Source organism: Lonchura striata, chromosome 4A (assembly GCF_050655825.1).
Source record: "Lonchura striata isolate lonStrDom1 chromosome 4A, ASM5065582v1, whole genome shotgun sequence".
Lineage (NCBI taxonomy): Eukaryota > Metazoa > Chordata > Aves > Passeriformes > Estrildidae > Lonchura > Lonchura striata.
In genome coordinates, this window is record NC_140742.1 from 19,722,711 (window position 1) to 19,741,124 (window position 18,414).

An 18,414-nucleotide genomic window follows, 5' to 3' on the forward strand; every position below is an offset into this window, starting at 1 on the left:
TTAAATTTGCCTGCTTTGTCACCCAGCATTCGAGATTGCCTAATTCAGTCAATACTTTGGCTGCCACAACCCATGGTAAAAACACAGAGACGGCAACTCTTTTGGATTTTGCCCAATGGTAAATTTCTGCATCACAATGTTCATCAAATTGACTTGCACTCCGCTTAGTAATTTTTTTCCCACCTTTTGCTTGCCCAATTGGAATTTGGGTCATGTTGGGGGAAGCAAGGGTCAGATGCCCAATAGTGCATGGATCTCCAATAAGACGAGAGGGGATTCCTGGGTACGCTCTGTCCCCACAGATAAGAAACATTCCCTTGTCTAGCTTGCGTGGACGGAAATCAGTGGTGGATGTAAATTTCAGCTTGTAGACAGCTGTGCACCATTGACCTGCTCTGAATTCTACCTTGTACTGTTTGACATGCTCATATAATTTTACTTCTTTGGTTGGGGAAAAATCAAATTGAATGCAAAATTCAGCTTTTGCAGAGCCTAGGAGTTCTAATTCCTGGGGCTCCCCCTCAGCAGTGGGCAAATGTGAAACCCACCCTTGCCACAAAATGAGGGGATTTCGCACTTGTGCTTTAACTTGTCCTGCACCTTTAGGTATTTTATTTTCGTTCACCTGCTTCTGCAAACAGACCAGATCAATTGGAAACTCATCCTCCTTACTTGGAACCCCTATTAAACATGTGGACATCGGATTTTCTGCTGAGGCAGTGGACAAACGCATATGATCCTGTTGCAAGGCTTGGGAGAGTGTGACCCACACATTTTTCTTGGGCTGTGGAACAATACATGCATCCACCATGGAAGGGTAGATGACCATTCCCTGGAACCAAACGATGAGCAGGAATGTGGAAATTGACATTCTGCTAGTCTGAAAGAAAGATAAAATCATACAACAAAGTGAACTAACTCTGAAAAAGATACAATTTGCTCTGCCAGTATAAAGGAAAAATAGGAATTAGGGGTCTCCTCCTTCCTTGCGGCGTTTTGTGTTTGACGCAATTGCGTTCTCTGTGGGATTCCCCTGAGCATCAGGGGGGTTACTCTGTGGTCGACTCACTCCCTGTTCAGCAGTATATGGTCTGACCCACTTCTTAGGAATCCACCTGAGTCCGGAGGGTGTTGACACACACGCATACCCTCGTCCCCAAGTGATAAGCTGGTGGGGACCCTGGATTTCTCCAGAGTCTGGATCCCTAATTAACACTGGAGGTCTCTCTTCGGGTCTGAGCTGCTGATGTTGTTTAAAATGACGCAGGACTGGAGGTTCAGGCCTATCAAAAGAACAATTTAGGAAGTTAATGGTGAAAAGGGCTTTGCAGAGCCTCATTTGCGGAGACATGGCCTGAATTTCTCCCCGCTGGCGAAGGAGGACCTTTTTTAGGGTCTGATGTGTTCTTTCTATCACAGCCTGGCCAGTGGGGGAGTGTGCAATTCCTGTCTGATGGTTCACCCCCCACTCTTGTAAAAACTCACCAAACGCTCTGGAAATATAGGCTGGGCCATTATCTGTTTTGATGGTAGTGGGGACCCCCAAGGCTGCAAATGCCTGCATAAGATGTTTTTTGGCATCTGCAGTTTTCTGTCTCATGTGGGCTGAGGCAAAGACTGCTCCGGAGAAAGTATCTACTGAAACATGTACATGTTGGAACCTCCCGAATTCCTGTATATGTGTGATGTCAGTTTGCCACACTTCACAACTGCAGAGTCCCCGGGGGTTCACTCCTGAACTTACTGTTGGTAGAGTGGTCTCCTGACACTGGGGGCAAGCAGCCACAATTGCCTTGGCCTGGTCACGCCGCAGTTGGAATTGGCGGACCAGTCCTGGGACATTTTGGTGGAACAATTGATGGCTCACCTTGGCCTGCTCGAGGATGTTTGGTTGGCCAACCAGCTGCAGAGGGGCGGCCAGTGCATCTGCCCTGCGGTTACCTTCTGCTATGAAACCAGGAAGATCGGTGTGTGATCTCACATGCATTACAAAAAAAGGCTGCTCTCGGTGTGAAACTAGATGGATTAGTTTTGAGAGCAAACTGAATATCACTGGGTTGGAAACCTCTTTGAGCACTGCGTGCTCTGCCCTGGACACCACACCTGCCACATATGCTGAATCTGTAACTAGATTAATTGGTTCTGAAAACCTCTCAAAGACCCTGACAACAGCGTCCAGCTCAGCGACCTGTGGGGAGCCCTCTAAAACTTTTACATCAGCTTCCCACTGCTGAGTCTGGGGGTCTTTCCATGTGATCACGGATTTGTGGGACCCTCCCGACGCGTCTGTGAAAACTGTCAGTGCTTTTAGTGGTTCACTGCTCTGGATATTTTTTGGAATTAAATGAAACTGCACTTCAAACAATCTGTGGCCTGGATGGTTGATGAAAATTTGTCCAGTGAAACTGTCTAAGGAGAATTGCAAACTTTCATTGGTCTGAAACAGCTGCTCGAGTATTTCCTTAGAGAGTCTCCCTGAGGATATTCTGATAGGGAGATGAATGCATATGAAGTCACACCCCGCCAACACCTGCAAACGAGCTCTGGCCCTCATGATCAGCTAGGCCATCAACTCTTGTGGCATGGTGATACTTTTGGACAACTAGTGACCAAGGAACACCCACTCTATAATTAAGAGGGGATCTCATTGGTCTGTGTCCCATTGAAAAATCAATCCATGGAGGTGTGGCAACTTACCAAGAAAGATGAATTGGAAGGGCAGGCCCTCACGACACCTGTGAGCCTGTCTGTCTGCTAGGGTGGACTGAATTTTCTCCAAAGCAGCCTTGGCCTCCTGGGTTAGGGCCCTCGGGGAGTCTAAGTCTTCCCCCCCCTCAATAAATTGAAGATGGGAGACAACTCCCCCGTGGTGAGTCCTAACCAGGGTCTGATCCAATTTAGAGATCCACAGAGCTGGTGGAGGTCTCTTAATGTTTTTGGACTATCATTTATCATCAGTCTCTGGGGTGTGATGGTTCTGTTACCAATTTCAAGGCCCAGATACTTCCAAGGTGTCAGGTGCTGCACTTTTTCCTTCTGCAACTCAAATCCAGCCGCCGACAAGGCTGAGATAGTGTCCTCCACTGCCTCTGCAAGTACGTTGTCACTGTTGGCACAGACAAGGACATCATCCATATAATGATACAAAATGCAATCTTTCCACTTGGCACGGACTGGGGACAGAATTCTGGCCACATACCACTGACAGATGGTGGGAGAGCATTTGAGGAAGGACCGTCCAATGGTAGTGTTTCATGGGGGCCGCTCTATTAAGAGAGGGCTCAGAGAAGGCAAAGCATGGTGCATCATCTGGGTGTAGGGGAATTTGAAAGAAGCAGTCTTTGATATCAAGCACTGCCAATTTCCAGTTTTGGGGAAGCATCGATGGGGAAGGCATCCCAGGTTGAAGAGATCCCATGTCCTCAATGACATTATTAATTTTTCTCAGATCGTGGAGGAGCCGCCACTTGTCTTTCCCCAGTTTCTTAATAACGAACACTGGAGAATTCCAAGGGCTTTGGGTTTCTACTATGTGTCCCTTTGCCAATTCCTCTTTTACAATTTGAGAGAGCGCACTCGCTTTTTCTGTAGTCAGCGGCCACTGGTCTACCCAGACGGGTGTATCTGTGAGCCACTTAAGTTTTTGGGTAGGGCACTCCTCAGTGGCCACACCTAAAAATCCTGGGGGCCTGGTAACTCTAACTTTGCCCCCCATTGGGACATGGCATCTCTTCCCCAGAGGGTGAATTTTGAGTCCAGAACAAATGGGCGTAGGGATGCTAATTGCCCATTTGGTCCCTTGATTTGGACTACGTTTTTGGATTGTTGTGCCACTTTTGGGCCTCCCACTCCAACAACTGGGTGGCCTACATTTTCCAACTCCCATTGCCTTGGCCATTTTTGAGAAGGAATGACTGTCACATCTGCCCCTGTGTCCATCATCCCCTGAAGGCGAACAGAATGGCCCTCACTCTGGAGGCCACATCACACAAGGGGTTTCTCTTCTCCTAGCATCTCGGTGTAAAAGACTGAGAGGGCATGGTCATCTCACACAAGATGGGGCACTGGAATGACCTGTGCAATGATCTGTCCCTCTGCCAGGAAGAGAGGAGGATGGACACAGCGTGCCATGAGATAGAAGGTCCTGGGATCGAGCGAAACAATTCCAGGAGGAACTTCTATCTCCTTTGGGGTGTACTTTGTGTTCCCAATGACAAGGTACTTGCAATTTAGTAGATCATTTCGTCTGCGAGTCTCGCAGTCCCGAATGTGGGGCAGAAGCTCTGCTGTAGCTGTGATGAAATGCCAGTCCTGATTAGAAAAATGAACAGGTTTAGTGAGTCTCAACCGATAAGGTTCAGTTTTATCAGTGGTGTAAGCTTGGCTGCTGACACTAGGTACAATGTGGTGGACAGCAGCTCTGGCCACGTCTTGGCCCACCCCATTTTTGTCGTCACGCGGGATAGGACCGCGCTCCCCAATCAGTTTTTTTGCTGACTGGAGATCCCCCCCGCTCCCCCTTTCCCCTCTTTTGAAGGCCCTGTCCCCCGCAGGGGGCACTGGCCTATGAAATGTCCCTCTTGGTTACAGAAATAGCATTGGCGTTTGGGTGCAGGAGGCTTGGCAGCCCTTGGTGTTTTCGGGGTTACCGTTGCCTCTGCAACCACTTTTCCCCGTGGTTTTATCACTGGATCCTGTGTCATTAATGAAGCCTTCCGGGTGCACTCCTCGATGAGCTGATCGAGTGTGGGGGGAGGCGATGATGGAAGAGATAGGATGATTCGCTGACAGACTTCATTTGCATTTGTGGTGACCAGTTCTAATGTAAGTTGGTCTTGGAGCTCTGGATTTTGCACCCTTTTTTCCACAGAGGCTCGCACTTGATCCACAAAATCCATGAATGGTTCTGAAACAGACTGCTTCAAGGCGATATAAGAGACAATAGGGTCTTTAGAAGGCATATTTAAAAAATGCACGTTCTGCTGCATCCCTGGACAGGTCCAACACTGCCCTGGGAATGCCTGCTGCTTGCTTTTCAGCTTGGCTCCAATCACCTTCACCCACTAGATGTTCTAAAGTGATTTCCTCATCCTCTATATCTGTGGAATGGCTTGGACTTTGCAGAATCTCTGGGAGGAGATCTGCTACAAGTCTTTTCCACGTTCTTTCCCACAATCTAAACTCAGACTGAGGGAGCAAGCAACTGAAAAGACGTTTCAAATCAGCGGGGACAAATATCTTGGAGCATAGAGTAGCTTTTAAAATGCTCTTAAAAAATTCACTTCTTTCCCCAAACTCACGCTTTGTTTTGCAAAGTTCCCTAATACTATCATACGAAAGGGGCTCCCATTTGGCGTTCTGTCCCCTGGCATTATAAATCACAGGGGCTAAGAACGCAGGCTCGGTCTCTCTGAGCACTTCCCGGCTGACAGCCTGGGCGCTGCCGTTGCCAGGGAAACCGGGAGAGGGAGAGGGAGGAGGAGGAGGGCCGGCTTGTGTGGGAGTGGCCGCAGCCGGGGGAGCCGTGTGGAGCGGGGCAGGGACAGGGGCAGGGGGTGGCGATGCAACTGCGAGAGGAGGAGCTGAGGGCTGGACCAGGGGATGGAATGTGGGCTGGACTGCCGCAAGGGAGGAGGGGTTGGGATCTGGGATGGGTGGAGGGAGGAATGCGAGGGCTGGGGGTATGTTCTGGGCTGGCACAGGGAGCAGGGAATGCGGGGATAGAGAAGGGAAAACCGCGTGGCCGCCTCCATCTTGTGGGGGCTGCACGGGGGGGGGGGGTGCAAAGCATGGATTTTCAGCTGCGGGAGCGAAAGCAGGAGGCGGAGAAGGGTTAGAAACTAAATCTACATCTGCACGGTTAGTTTTCTCACCGCAGGGGACACGGGGGGACACAGGGGACGCGACGGGGCTCTTTTCTGCTCCCCGGGCGCCCTGAGTGTCCGCACTCTCTTTCACAACATCGTAAACGACCAAAAACATTCTCATAAAACCTTCTTCCACTGAGGGATCTCCTGCCTTTGTCCTTTCACTCAGCACTGCACCAACACGCTTCCAAAATCGTCTTTCTCTCACTATTTGCTCTGTTACCTCCGGAACACTTACTGATAACCATCTGACAAACTCTTTCACAAGGCTCTTAGGAAATTTGACACCTGCACTCTGCAGGGGCTCCTGAACTTGTTTATAAATCTCTTTCTGCTGTTTAGTCAGCCTAACACCCATGTCTGGCTTCACAGCAAAATCTCAACCAATTACTGCAGCAAACCCCAAAGTTCTAAAGCTACAACGGAGACTCCCGTCACGCCTGCGCGCTGGCGTGTCCCCCCACGGGCACACAGGAGCCGATGTCTCCTGGCCGGGCCCCTGCCCCCCAGAAACCGAGACTCACCCACTGCCGTCCCTTAGACACCACTGCAGCAACGGTTCCCGAACCCTCGGACGGTCTCCCGGGTGTGGAGAGGTGCCGTTCGACCCGTGAAGACCTCACCGTACATAAATCGGCGTCTGTCTCCACGGCAACAGTCCCTCTGGGCTGTGTGGAGAGGCAAATGCCTCACCACCAGTGTGATCCCAGAGCTTCTCCCCGCGGAGCCAACAGCCTGCGTGGCGGCTTATTCGCACCGCTCTCCGCTCTGTTGCTTGCGGTGACACTGCAAAGCGTCTGGAAAAGCTCCTAACCAGTGCACTGTCCACGACAGCTGCGGCAGGCTTGCTCAGACCAATGCAAAGCCCAACGTTGGTGCGCCACTTGTTGCTTCTCTTTCGACCGCCACCTTGCTCTCGGGGGTTTCTCGCCGCTGTCCCCCACTGGGGCCACTTGTTGCTTCTCTTTCGACCGCCACTTTGCTCTCGGGGGTTCCTTGCCGCTGTCCCCCGTCCCTCCCTGGCCCCCCGGGACCCTCCGGTTAGCTGTCCCCTCCGGGGCCGGGGTTTTCTGCGGTCCCGCTGCCCTGGGCTTACCAGGCAGTGTCTGGGTTAGCACGGTCCAAGCTGCGGCGCTGCCTCAGTTGCCGCTAGGATTCGAGATAAAGAGACCAAGAGAGACCAATGGTATTCTTGTCCAGATAGATTGTATTGCCTGAAGCGTTGCAGGGACCATAGGCCCTGGGCTATTGCCCAGATACAGTTTTATACAGCAAAATTAAGAGATAAGGTCTTAAACAATAGAGACAGTGTTCAGCTAAGGCACATCAGAACCACCCCAGGGGCCAGGTCCAATGGGAACTGCTCAGGGGTGGGGAGAAGGGGGTCTACAGAGGAATGCTGAAGTGGGACTTTCCCGAAACAGTGGAGCATACATAAATGTATCTTTTACCTCAGTTTACCATTCCCAAGGCCTTTCTAAAACAATGGGGCATACATGAATGTATCCTTTTCCTCAGTTTACCATTCCCAAGGCCTTTCTGAAACCTTCCTCCACGCTACCATGCCAGCATGATAACCGCACTTTGGGTCTGTAAGAAAAGCTGTGCTGAGTTGACGCTTATGTGTCCTTATCCAACAGTGGGCATATTATAGGCTGTAAGCAATACATTAGGAAAACACCATAACCTCAGGTTAAATCACATTCCAGCTTCAAGTCTTTTATAGTGGACTTAGAGAAGTGAGCAGTTTTAACTAGTAACAAGGTGTTCACAAAATGCTTACAATAAATCCTTAATGTCATATTACATGGTTTTATGAGTTGGATTGTGACATTAAATGGCAAATCTGTTGCTTGAAGTAAAGGGATGATTTTAAATCACATTTCATTAGGCTGGTTGGGATGTAACATCTCTTCTGGGAGGCCATGGGGTGAGCAGGGTTGCAGGATTCCTGTTCTAGTCAAGATAGACACTGCAGCTTCATTCCCAGAGAGCCTTCCCAGACCTCTGCATTCCCAGGGCTGCTTTGGAGGCTGGGGTGCTTGTGACAGGGTGACCTGCCCTGTTCACAGCAAGGGGGCTTGGGACAAGCCAGCCTTCTCTGAGCATCATATCATATGGGAGGTTAATCTGAATGGAAAATCCGACAGGAGGGCCAGCAGCTGAGGCCTCTCTCATCTGTATCTCTGGCTGCTCCTGGGCTGAAGATGGAGTGATCCTGCAGGCCTTGACATGTGCAAAGGGAAGCACTGCAACATGCCAAGGTGAAGGCTACAGGCCTTCTTCCCTCCAAGGCTTCATGCAGAGACATCCTCAGACCATTATTCTGTCCACACTCCCCACCAAGGTGTTGGATTAAACACAAGCCTTTAATGTTGGTACTTTCTTGCTACCACAGAGGTGGGGGGATTGCAGCAGGAGCTCTCTGCTGTTTCTGCCCATGTCCTGTGGGTGTCCAGGCTGTCTAGGAAAGCCTCCTGTGCTGCTGAGAGAAATTAGCTCCCTGGCAGGCTTATCAGCCAATAAAGCTTTCAGACCTAGTCTTCTCGTGGAAAATTATTTTCCAGGCCTGTGAAAGAATCCTCCAGGGTTTCCATGGTGTGGCAAAATGAGGAAGCATCTAAGAATTGTGGGAAAATGGGGAAGAAGTGGAGAAGGACTGCTAGGTAACTGGTGTTAACTTCAGACTTTGTGCTGGAAGATAAAGGCTACTGAATTAATATTTTTCAAGTATTGTTCAAGATTTGAGAAGAGATCAAGTACTTAAACAACTTGGTCCATTTCAGCAGCACTTGTTTGCTTCCTCTCATTTCTACATCTTATTCTTCAGTTAAAGGACAATTATCAGCAAAATTCCCTAAGTTTTTGTCTGGGTCACACCACACATCAAGAATCCTAGTAGGTAATTGTGTATTTCTGGGTGCAAACTGGGCATATTTTGCATACATACATGGTTTAGCAGGTTATTCCCATAGAGTACAGAACTGATTAGCAACACAGGCATTTTCTAGATTGCTGTTAGAGTTCTTTAATTGAATGTCTTTCTCTTGTTTACATACAGGATGAATTGTCCTCCACTCCTGTTTCAGGGAATTACCGTGATCCTTCATTGTGCTGCCTTTTATTTAGGGCAGGTTGCACCTGCACAGATTTCTATGCTGAATTGGTACACGGTTATCAACAAACTCCTAGAGAAGTGACACTTACTCAAATGCCCACACACATCCTTGAGATTACTGCACATGGAACAGGATTCATTAGCAAATTATTCCCTTGAGAGAGCCCCTGAAGTTGTTGTTCCCAGTGTACTGAACTCCAGCCTGACATTTCTGCTGCAATGAAAAATGTGTGTTCTTGGTCAGGAGAGGTCTGGGCACAGAGGCAGAAATGCTTTGCAAGTGGGAGGTGTGCACCTAAGGTATGCAGTGACAGCAGGACAGTAGATGGCACTAAGAATGAGGAGCAGAATTCCCAGGCTTCTTAGTAACCCTCAGATAATTGCTTTTGGCAGTGGCTGCTGTGGAGCAGTCTCACACTGGCATTCCTATCTGTATAGTCACATAGAATCAGAGACGCCCATTGCCTTGGAGGAAGCTAAATGTGGAATGTGTTTTGCAAATCCTGAGAAATATAAAGAATGAAAATTATCTCTAAGCATGACCAAAATATGGCTTCTTTCCTTTGGTTGAAGTGGTTTCTTGTCAGTGTCAGTCTCACCAATTGCTTGTACTGTGTTTTGACCTGATAAGACAACGAACTGTGCCTCACATTGGCATGAAGTGCAGCCAGAGCATTAGCCCACTGTCCCTATTGGGAAAGCTGATTCACTGAACTCCTTCAATATCCCTAAATCCCCCAAAGTTCTTGAGTGTAGGTTACCCTCTGTTTTGGCACAGGGCTGGTGCAGGCACAGGGCTGGTGCAGGCGCAGGGCTGCACTCGACAGGGGCCAAAACAAGGATCACATCCTGGGCACATCAAGCAGCCTGCAGCAAGAGGCAGGCAAAATCACTGACACTTTTCAAACAGCAGATCTCACATCATGCTCTATATCTCAGGACATAGGGAAAAAATACTGAGTGGCCATCCCAGGTATAGCAGACCAAACATCTGCATGCTATGTTCAAAGCCAGCACTGCTGGTTTGCAGAACAAAGTTTACAGTAAGTATGCAAATTCTTATCAAATTTTTCATCTTCCTGGAAGATTTAGTAAAAATGTTGGCTGGTGAAAGGTGACAGATCTGTATTCTCTGAATAAGGAACCCTTTATATTCAAAGAATATTTTATCTCTTACTGATAATCAGGTATTTTATTGAGATTCTGAGGCAAATTTGTCCAGCTGCATTATCAGGAGGGAGCCTGAGCTGAGAAAGAGGATTAATCCCATGTAGGCTCCCAGGCAGCTGTCAGCATAGCACAGGCATCTGAAGTGCTACTGAGTTATGCTGAAATAAAACCAAATACCTAAAAAAAAAAAAAAAAAATCCTCTTTATGGCTTTGTATCCTTTCCCTAGCCCTAGAGCTGGTCCTATTATTGAGGTAGACTTTAAAAACTTGATTTGATGTTAGGAACTCTGAGTTCAAACAGATGGCTTCTACTCAGCAGTTAGCTGTAATTGAATAATGCCACATCATTTTCAGTTCTGAATTTTATTTACCTCAAATGATTGGTAGGCTTTGGCAGCTATTTCTTGTGATAATGGATCTTTCTCAATTTCATCAGAACTGGGGAACACCACCTGTTACTGACACGTTTGTGCACTTTGTTGCAAGACAGATTATTTGAAAATATTTATATTCTCATGTTTAGAAGGTATTCGTGTGAGGTCTGTGTTTGCCTGTGGGCTTACTTTCCATTGTGTTCATCTACCTGTTGCTTTATTGTGTATTTAAATAACAGGTGAAGGCTGATCTATGAGATGCATGAAGGAAATTTAAGGAGAGGATGCTTTCCTGATGCTGTGATGATATACAGAACATCAGTAGATAGAAAATATTTACTGTTATGGATATTTTATTAGACAGCGGTTTCATTTAGATCAATTACTATGAAAAACATGTAGCTCAGAAGTGTGTAAAGATATCTTAGCTCTCTTGGGTTACAAGGCTGGAAGGAACCCTTTATATGAACTTGCTGAAACAATTCAATCAACTGTGCCATTGCTCTGTTAACTGTCCATATCACTCAATGCAAAAATTCTAGATGCAACTACAGATTCTTCAACAGCAAGCAGAGAACAGCACTGAGCCTAGAAATTTATCCTCTGGCTTCAAACATAATTTTAGTCTCTGACAATAAATGAAAAAATCAATATAACATATGGATTTATAGATGACAAATCACAACAGAATAATGTTATATTTCCATAAGAGAAGAGATGCTGACATTGGGATGAAAACAACATTCACTATGTTTGCTTCTTAGCAAACATCACATTTTATTAACAGGGTTGCTTAAAGTATAGTATATGGAAAACTGGCTCCTTGCATTTAAAATATTAGTTAAATGGTATTCAAGCAACCTTTCCCTAACTCAGATAATTATATCTGTTCTAGCTTTAATTTTCCTTCTTTTTACACCTCCTGTCAAGACTGCAAATCAAGAATTTTACCTAATAGATTTTCCTTTCTATCCAATACTGCATAGGAAGGAAAATTTAATAGTTAAAATTCTTATAACACCATAGTGAGCGCAATAGTTTAATTTACAATCAAATACAGTCGCATCAATTAATCGGTGTGAGACAAGAACCAAAATACCTTTGGAGGCACATTCAACTCCTCTGGAGTTTCCCTCGGTGGTGAGGGGTTTCCAAAGGAGACCACACTTCTCCATGCCCATTTCCTGCTGCTCCCTGTCATACTGACAGCTCCAGGAGTTGTGAAACAAACAGCTCAGAGGAAAACCAGTGCTAAGGAAGAGTGTCACAGCCCAGCTGGATGTGATCAATGGCACAGATCCAGATAAATCCTTAGTGTGGTGTTGCACTATGGCAAAGCAGCGTCATCTTCTCACAGATGTTCAAGCCAAGTGTGGGATGCCAGCAGTGATATCTCTAACGCTGTGCCTGGACACAGGGCCACCTGCTTTTCTTGCTTGGTGGTTTCCTCCATTCCCATGGCCATCCCATCACCTGAGAGACCATCCTCTGCTCAGCACCCATTGGGAACACTCAAGACTTTCTGAACTTGCAGCACTGAAGAACAGAGTCCTTCTCCTAAAAGTCACCATCATTCTTTGTGTGTAGATTATATCCCTGTGCTTGGCTGTGCTAGAACATGTGATGTTTAAGGGATCCAGATAGCCTTAGGACAGCCTTTTTTTCCTCTACAAAAATACAGACTAAAAACTTAAAGGTAAACTTAATTTCTCATGTAATTTGATGCCCAGGAGTTCAGTATATTAGAAAAAAACTTTAAATTCCACTCTATTGATGATAAAAGGATTGGCAGTGCTGCCCCAGAGATCATCTATTTCTTTAGCCAGAAGGCTGCATGTTCCTGAGCCCCTCTGTGGACAGTGGTAAACTGATGGCTGTGGGGGATCAAGCAAGATGTTCTGTACTTCTTGGGCACAATGGAGATTTTCAGCACCCTCAGGTGTGTGACTCTCAGAGTGATATGGATGTTTCTGAGTCATTTGTCTGTGTAAATCCAAGGAAAACAAACTAGCAGAAAAGTGGTAACATAGCTTTACACTTCCTGATGAAATGCTTTACTTCCTAGATGAGAGAGAAGAATTTAAATTCTTTCATTCCCTTGGGAATGATGCAATGCAATAATGTTAAAACTGTATGTAATTGCTTTCTATTTTTGTAAAGCCTGTGTCAGCTATGAAACTTTAAAATGAACACTGGAAAGTGGTTTGTATAAAATTCTTCAGATACATCAATGGTACAGTGGGGGTAAAAAGCAGTGGGGAAGTGTAGGCTTTATTCTACAAACCACAACAGTGGGTTTCCCTGGGATGTGTGAAAGAATGTTCAAAAGCAGCAAAACCCTTCAGAAAGTGACAGGTTTGGGGTATGTTTTAGGTTACTGTTTGCATTGTCTGCTGCTGCAAGGAAAACCAAGCAAGCACTATCATTGCTTGGGGCACTCTGCTGATTTTGGAATTCCCAGGGAGTTATCTGAGGCATCTCCTGGATCTTTTCTGCTGACCTTTCCAAGTGTCAGAACACTTTGCAGAGCAGTGGGTCAGTGTATGGCCTGAAACAGACCTGTCGTAGATACAGGATGATCAAAAGGTGCTTCAAGCACTCACGGTGTTGCCATTTTAACTGCTGGGAGGTTCTGCTTTATACTGAGATTTATTCAAACTCCTGCCTTTCTTCATTCAACTCATTAAAGTAGTTAAAAGTGAATTGTAAATACAGTAAATATCAGAAGCCTAAAATGAGAAATATTCCATATATTTTAGTTTTTTGTCAACCCAAAGAACAATAAAAGAGGCTTTTGAATACATAAGCATCTTTAATACCTATTTTGCATGAGTTGCCTCTGTCTCTTTTACATAAATAGTATCTATATTTTGCATATATATATATGTATGTCAAATGGCATAATGAGACAAAAGATACCTATTTTTTCCTGTGTAACTTTGAAGGATGATTTTTATCCTTTTATCCATCCCAATGGATACAAGGCACTGGCTAAATGCAGCAAATGTGTGCTGAAACCTTTTCTAAATTCCTGTTCATGGCTGGAAAAGAAATGATTGATGCAGATTGCTGTGAGTTTCTCATTAAAATCTCTTGAAGATAAAGAGATTAATTTTACATCATTCTTCACTTGATTGTTGTGTAAGCAGGTGTTTTGTTGCGTTTATTCCAGATTTGTCCTAGGTGTTATACTTGATTTTCCCAGGAGATATCCTGGAGCAGGTTGCATTGTAGAAGTACTGAATATGTACAAGAAGCAGACTTTTTTTTTTCCTGTACAACCATTCTCCTACAATTTGGAGTAATTCTGTTTTACCATTTGACATAATTAATTTTGCTTCCATTTGCTGTGTTTTGGATTATTCAGTCAACTCCTTCTACAGTAGGTGGTAATTCTGACTCTTGTGCACTGAACAGTACAATGCCCATAACACTGCTAAGCAACACTTTTTACCCATATGCATAAAGCCTCTGACAAAAGTGACTCAGTTTCATAGCTGCCATTTTTCTTGATGAAAAACACAAAAAATGTAAGGAACTCTTATCTGACAGCAAATTAACTACACACAGAGATGGTCTGTGACTTTGCCAAAATGCCTTTGAATTTCTTTATTTTTTCTGCCAACAGTTTGTGTTCATCTCAGGTGTTCAGTGACACACAGAAACTGGTTTTCTTTTTCATCCTGGGGGAGGAGATGAAATCCCACCTGGGGATCATGACTTCTGGTTAAATATGAGTGTTTGTCCCATGTGTCCTGTGAGGAACCACATCAACCACAGATGCCATGAGATGCTATTCAGTCCTAGAGGCTGAAGTAATATTCTGCAGAACTTGCCTTCCTGCAAGGATTTTTTACATGCTGGTTTTACTCTGATCAGAGGTAGAAGCTAACACTGACTTCAAAGTAATATCACTGCAATAGTTTTCTATACACTTTTCTCTGTGAATTTGGCCAGTGTAAATTTCTACCACCCACAAAAATCAGGAGGCAAAAAAATCTGTGGTTTGATTACAAGCTGTGTAGAGAAATACCAGCTTCTCTTTTGATTTGCTGCATTAATCTAATTCCCTTCAGCACTCTTCTGTCTACCTATCTACACTGGTCTACCTGCCAGTGCATTAAATATATTATTTTAAGGGCTCAGATTAAGTCAAGGTACAAAAATCAGTGTTTGTTACAAGGAATTTGGTTTTTTGCTTATGCAGGTGTTTAGCACAGTTTCATTCTTGGAGCCAAATTTGGACTGAGATGAATGTTTCCATTGGAAATGCAATTACTACATCTTAGAGGTACTGGGGTCCAAGAATTCATTTCACTCAGTCATCTGCTCTTCTAAATATAGGGTAATTGCTATTCTTTGTAAATGAAATAAGAAAAATCGAACAAATTAGATAAATTTTAGCCTCTGTAATTAGAGCGTTTCTGAAGATAAAATTGTTTTAAAGGTATAACATCGCTAACAGATTTTTTTTTAATCCTTGTTTGCATCTTGGCACAGTCACCATGCACATTTCCTATGTTTTGTACATTTATTCAAAACAGAATTAGAATAAAGCTGGTTTTATTTTTTTTTTTTAATTACTGGCTTTGTAGTCTGTGTAGGTGTTTTTCAAAGGCATGCACCATGCTTCCTTAAAAATAATTACATTTTGCGCTAGAATATATATTATGCCCTTCCTATCCAGCTACAGTGATGTGTTACAAGCTGCCATTCTACAAATTTCCAGAATGACATTATGTTATTGCAGATCATTTTAGGAAACTTCCTGAAAAAGTAAAATGTTTGCTTGTGGCTGTTCAGCTACAAGCATAATGGAGTGCCCTGGGATGGGAAGGACTAAAAGGATTTGGCATTAAGAGAACTCTCATCTCACCTTTATCTTTAAAAGCATCCTGACAGTTTGCCTGGGCAGTAGTTGTGGGCAACATGGCTTGGGTCTGTTGGTGTCTGTGGTTTCTGCAGTACCAGGGCTGATAGCAGGTGATGTCTCCTCTCCTAACATGCTTTTGCTCCTGATAGGTTTTGGGTTGGGATGCTGTGCTAGTTCACTTCAATAGCAGAAGTTCTTCCTGGGGGGAATCAGTCACTGGAAGTGTTTGGGTGGTTTGAAGGAAGAGGTGAGGTAAAAAAGGCTGTTCATCATTCAGTAACTCTGAAAAGGTGGTTGCTGTAGAAACCTCTTCCAAGTCGAGCAAATGTTAGGGATCAGACTGTGCCCACTGCAGCACCATGGCTCAGCCTGGAGAGGCTTCCACACACAGGAAGCCTGGAGGCTGGCTGCCTTCTGGAGACACTGGGGGTTTCCTGGCCATCTGCCTGATGTGGGAAGTAGCCATCAATGTCACTGATCCCCTCTGCAGAGGCTTCTGCACAGCCATGATCACTCTGCACAAGCTCCCAGGGACCGCTCCCTCCACCTGGGCACACTCAGGACCTTTGTGCTCGTGGTTCATTTCAGCCTGCAGCACAAAGCTGGCTCTGGTAGCTCAGAAAAGTAGTGAGGGGTAAAGTGAGCTGAATGTCCTTTAGTGTGGGTAGGCAGTGAGAGCCTGGGACTATGCAGGGAGCAGAGCTACGACTTGTAGGATTTCTGGCCTGTTCTGACCTGGAACATTCACTGAGGCATTGCTAAATGCCCAGCAAATCCAAGATGTGCTTAGCTGCAGTTCTGAGCTCAATTGCAGGCTGATGGCAATGATGTCCTCAGCTATTGCAAAGTGTGAAGGTGAGCAGGAAGCAGAGAATTTGATCGTAGTGCTATAAAGGGACTGAGTCATATTTAATCAAGCTCTATTCATGTGTACAGCAGAGGTGCCTTTTAAAGTAAAGATGCTCCAGCCACAAAATGCTTTACTTAGTTCCCTTTGACAGGGACCTCTCAAATGCTTGCTGCTGTGGGTTTCAGTCTATTTAATAGATGAGGTGTAAATTCCCTGAAATGAATGGCTTATTTCCCCAGAGCTGAGGTCTGGCTGTGTGGGTTTGGTGAGTACTTCATCTGCTTGTAACATGAACTAATGTGTCCATCTCATTCCTCTGTGCTCTTTGTGAAAGATTCCTGAGACATTTCATAACAATTTACTTTGATTCAGTTAATCTCAGGTTTCTGCATGAAGGTATCCTGGATCTCTCCTGGCTGAGTAATTTGTTTCAAACTGGCTATGACTTCTGAGACTAATGTTTCATCCTTTCCATTTGAGATCAGTAGAATGGAGCTACACCATTCTTAATATAACACTGATTCTGCAGAGTGATGATTCTGATCCTTGCAGTAACCTTCATTCAGAACATGAATGTCTAGAGCAATTTTGAAGACACAATAATATCTCATTATTCAAGTATTATGAAGTCTCTCATGTTTTCAGTTGCTATAGATACTCTTAATTTGTTTTGATAAGAAGCCTACAGCTTGGCAGGACATGTTACTGATCTCACACAATCTATTCTGGACACTTATGTGGGGGTATCATTCACAAATCAATTTTCTCAGAACTTTGATTTAAATATCAGTGGCCCTTGAGGATATTTCTGGGTCACTTTTATTCTCAAGCTGTACTTCAGCACAGAGTAAACTGTTTAAAAAGTGCAGGCACCTGAATGAGCTGCATGCCAGTTGCTGTCAGATGTGGCTATCAAGTCTGTTCTGCTTGCTGACATAGTTTCTGTAAAGAATAACACCCCACTCTGTCTACCTTCAAAACAGTTTTTGAATTTCAACCACTCAGTCCTAGCAGCTCTGTAAGGAGGCGAGTATTCCTTTGATATCAAGGCACACTGCCTGGGGAGAAAAGGTAAAGTGGTGTCATTTAGCTATGTGTTAGACTGTGCACAAAGACTGTCTGCTACCTTTCTCCTCAGCAAACAGAAACTAAGACAGACATGTCAAAGGAGTTTTAGAAAGGATCTGAGTCAAGTTAATGCCACAAAGTGCTTTGTAATCCATGAGAACAATGTAATGAGGGAGTTATAAAGGAATGTAACATTTGATTTTGTAAAGATATGGAAGAGAGATTAAGAGTGCTTTAGTTACTGGTCACAGAAACCAGACACATGGGAACTGTCTATGGGTTTATGGACTGTCCAGAGCCAGGAACTGCCTACAGAGAAGTTCCATGAGAGGTTTCCTGTCCAGTCCTCATGCATGTGCCCCTTACTGGTGTCACAGACCTAAAATATCCCAGTGGTTTCTCAGAAGTGATGGCCTAGCTTCCCAAATTATTTCCTTTCCTTTTTTCCCTTTCATTTCTTTTCTCTCTGTGTTTCAGATTATGCTTGGCCTTTGCCTAAACAGTTGTGCCCTATATGGATTTCCCTAGATGTACTCTTTTCAACTGCATCTATTATGCATCTCTGTGCCATCTCTCTTGATCGGTACGTAGCAATTCGCAATCCCATTGAGCACAGCCGCTTCAATTCCCGCACCAAGGCCATTATGAAAATTGCTGCAGTTTGGACCATATCCATAGGTAAGCAACGTGGCTCTTGACTATATCTGAATGAATAATAGTGTTACTCCAATTTTCATTTAGGATATTTTTTCTTAAGAGGATACTCAAATTAATTTTCCTGGCCTGCATGCCTGAGCAGAGTAACTGGAAATGGAAGCCTTTCCTTGCAGCTGGTTGGAGAGCAGAGTGAGCAGTCATTTTTCAGAGCACCACTCTTCTCCACTGCTGCTGTGTCCCTGTCCATCTGCCAATAACAGAAATAACAGAGAAGTGGTTCTGTAAAACTGCTGAGTAAACAAAGCAGAAAACAGTATTAGCACAGCCTGGCAAGGAGAGCCCGGCCAGCACAGAGCACATGGCTGCTCTGCAGCGAAACTCTCAAGGCCTAGTAATGTTTTAAGTGGAGCAGCACAGGGTTGAGGGCAGGTTATCA

The 18,414-nt window shown here is 45.0% G+C and overlaps 1 protein-coding gene across 6 annotated transcripts in view; it reads left to right on the forward strand.

Annotated features, from left to right (window-relative positions):
• The window catches only part of HTR2C (5-hydroxytryptamine receptor 2C), a 248,622-nt gene that overhangs the window by 217,906 nt on the left and 12,302 nt on the right, over positions 1 to 18,414 (forward strand). For 5 of the 6 annotated variants that reach the window (XM_031504840.3, XM_031504838.3, XM_031504839.3 and 2 more), the window contains one exon: positions 17,799 to 17,999. The exons of the other annotated variant lie outside the window; for it this stretch is intronic. In XM_031504840.3, the coding sequence (XP_031360700.1) occupies positions 17,799 to 17,999 (201 nt within the window). The remainder of the gene's footprint in view (positions 1 to 17,798; positions 18,000 to 18,414) is intronic. 6 annotated transcript variants of the gene reach the window in all.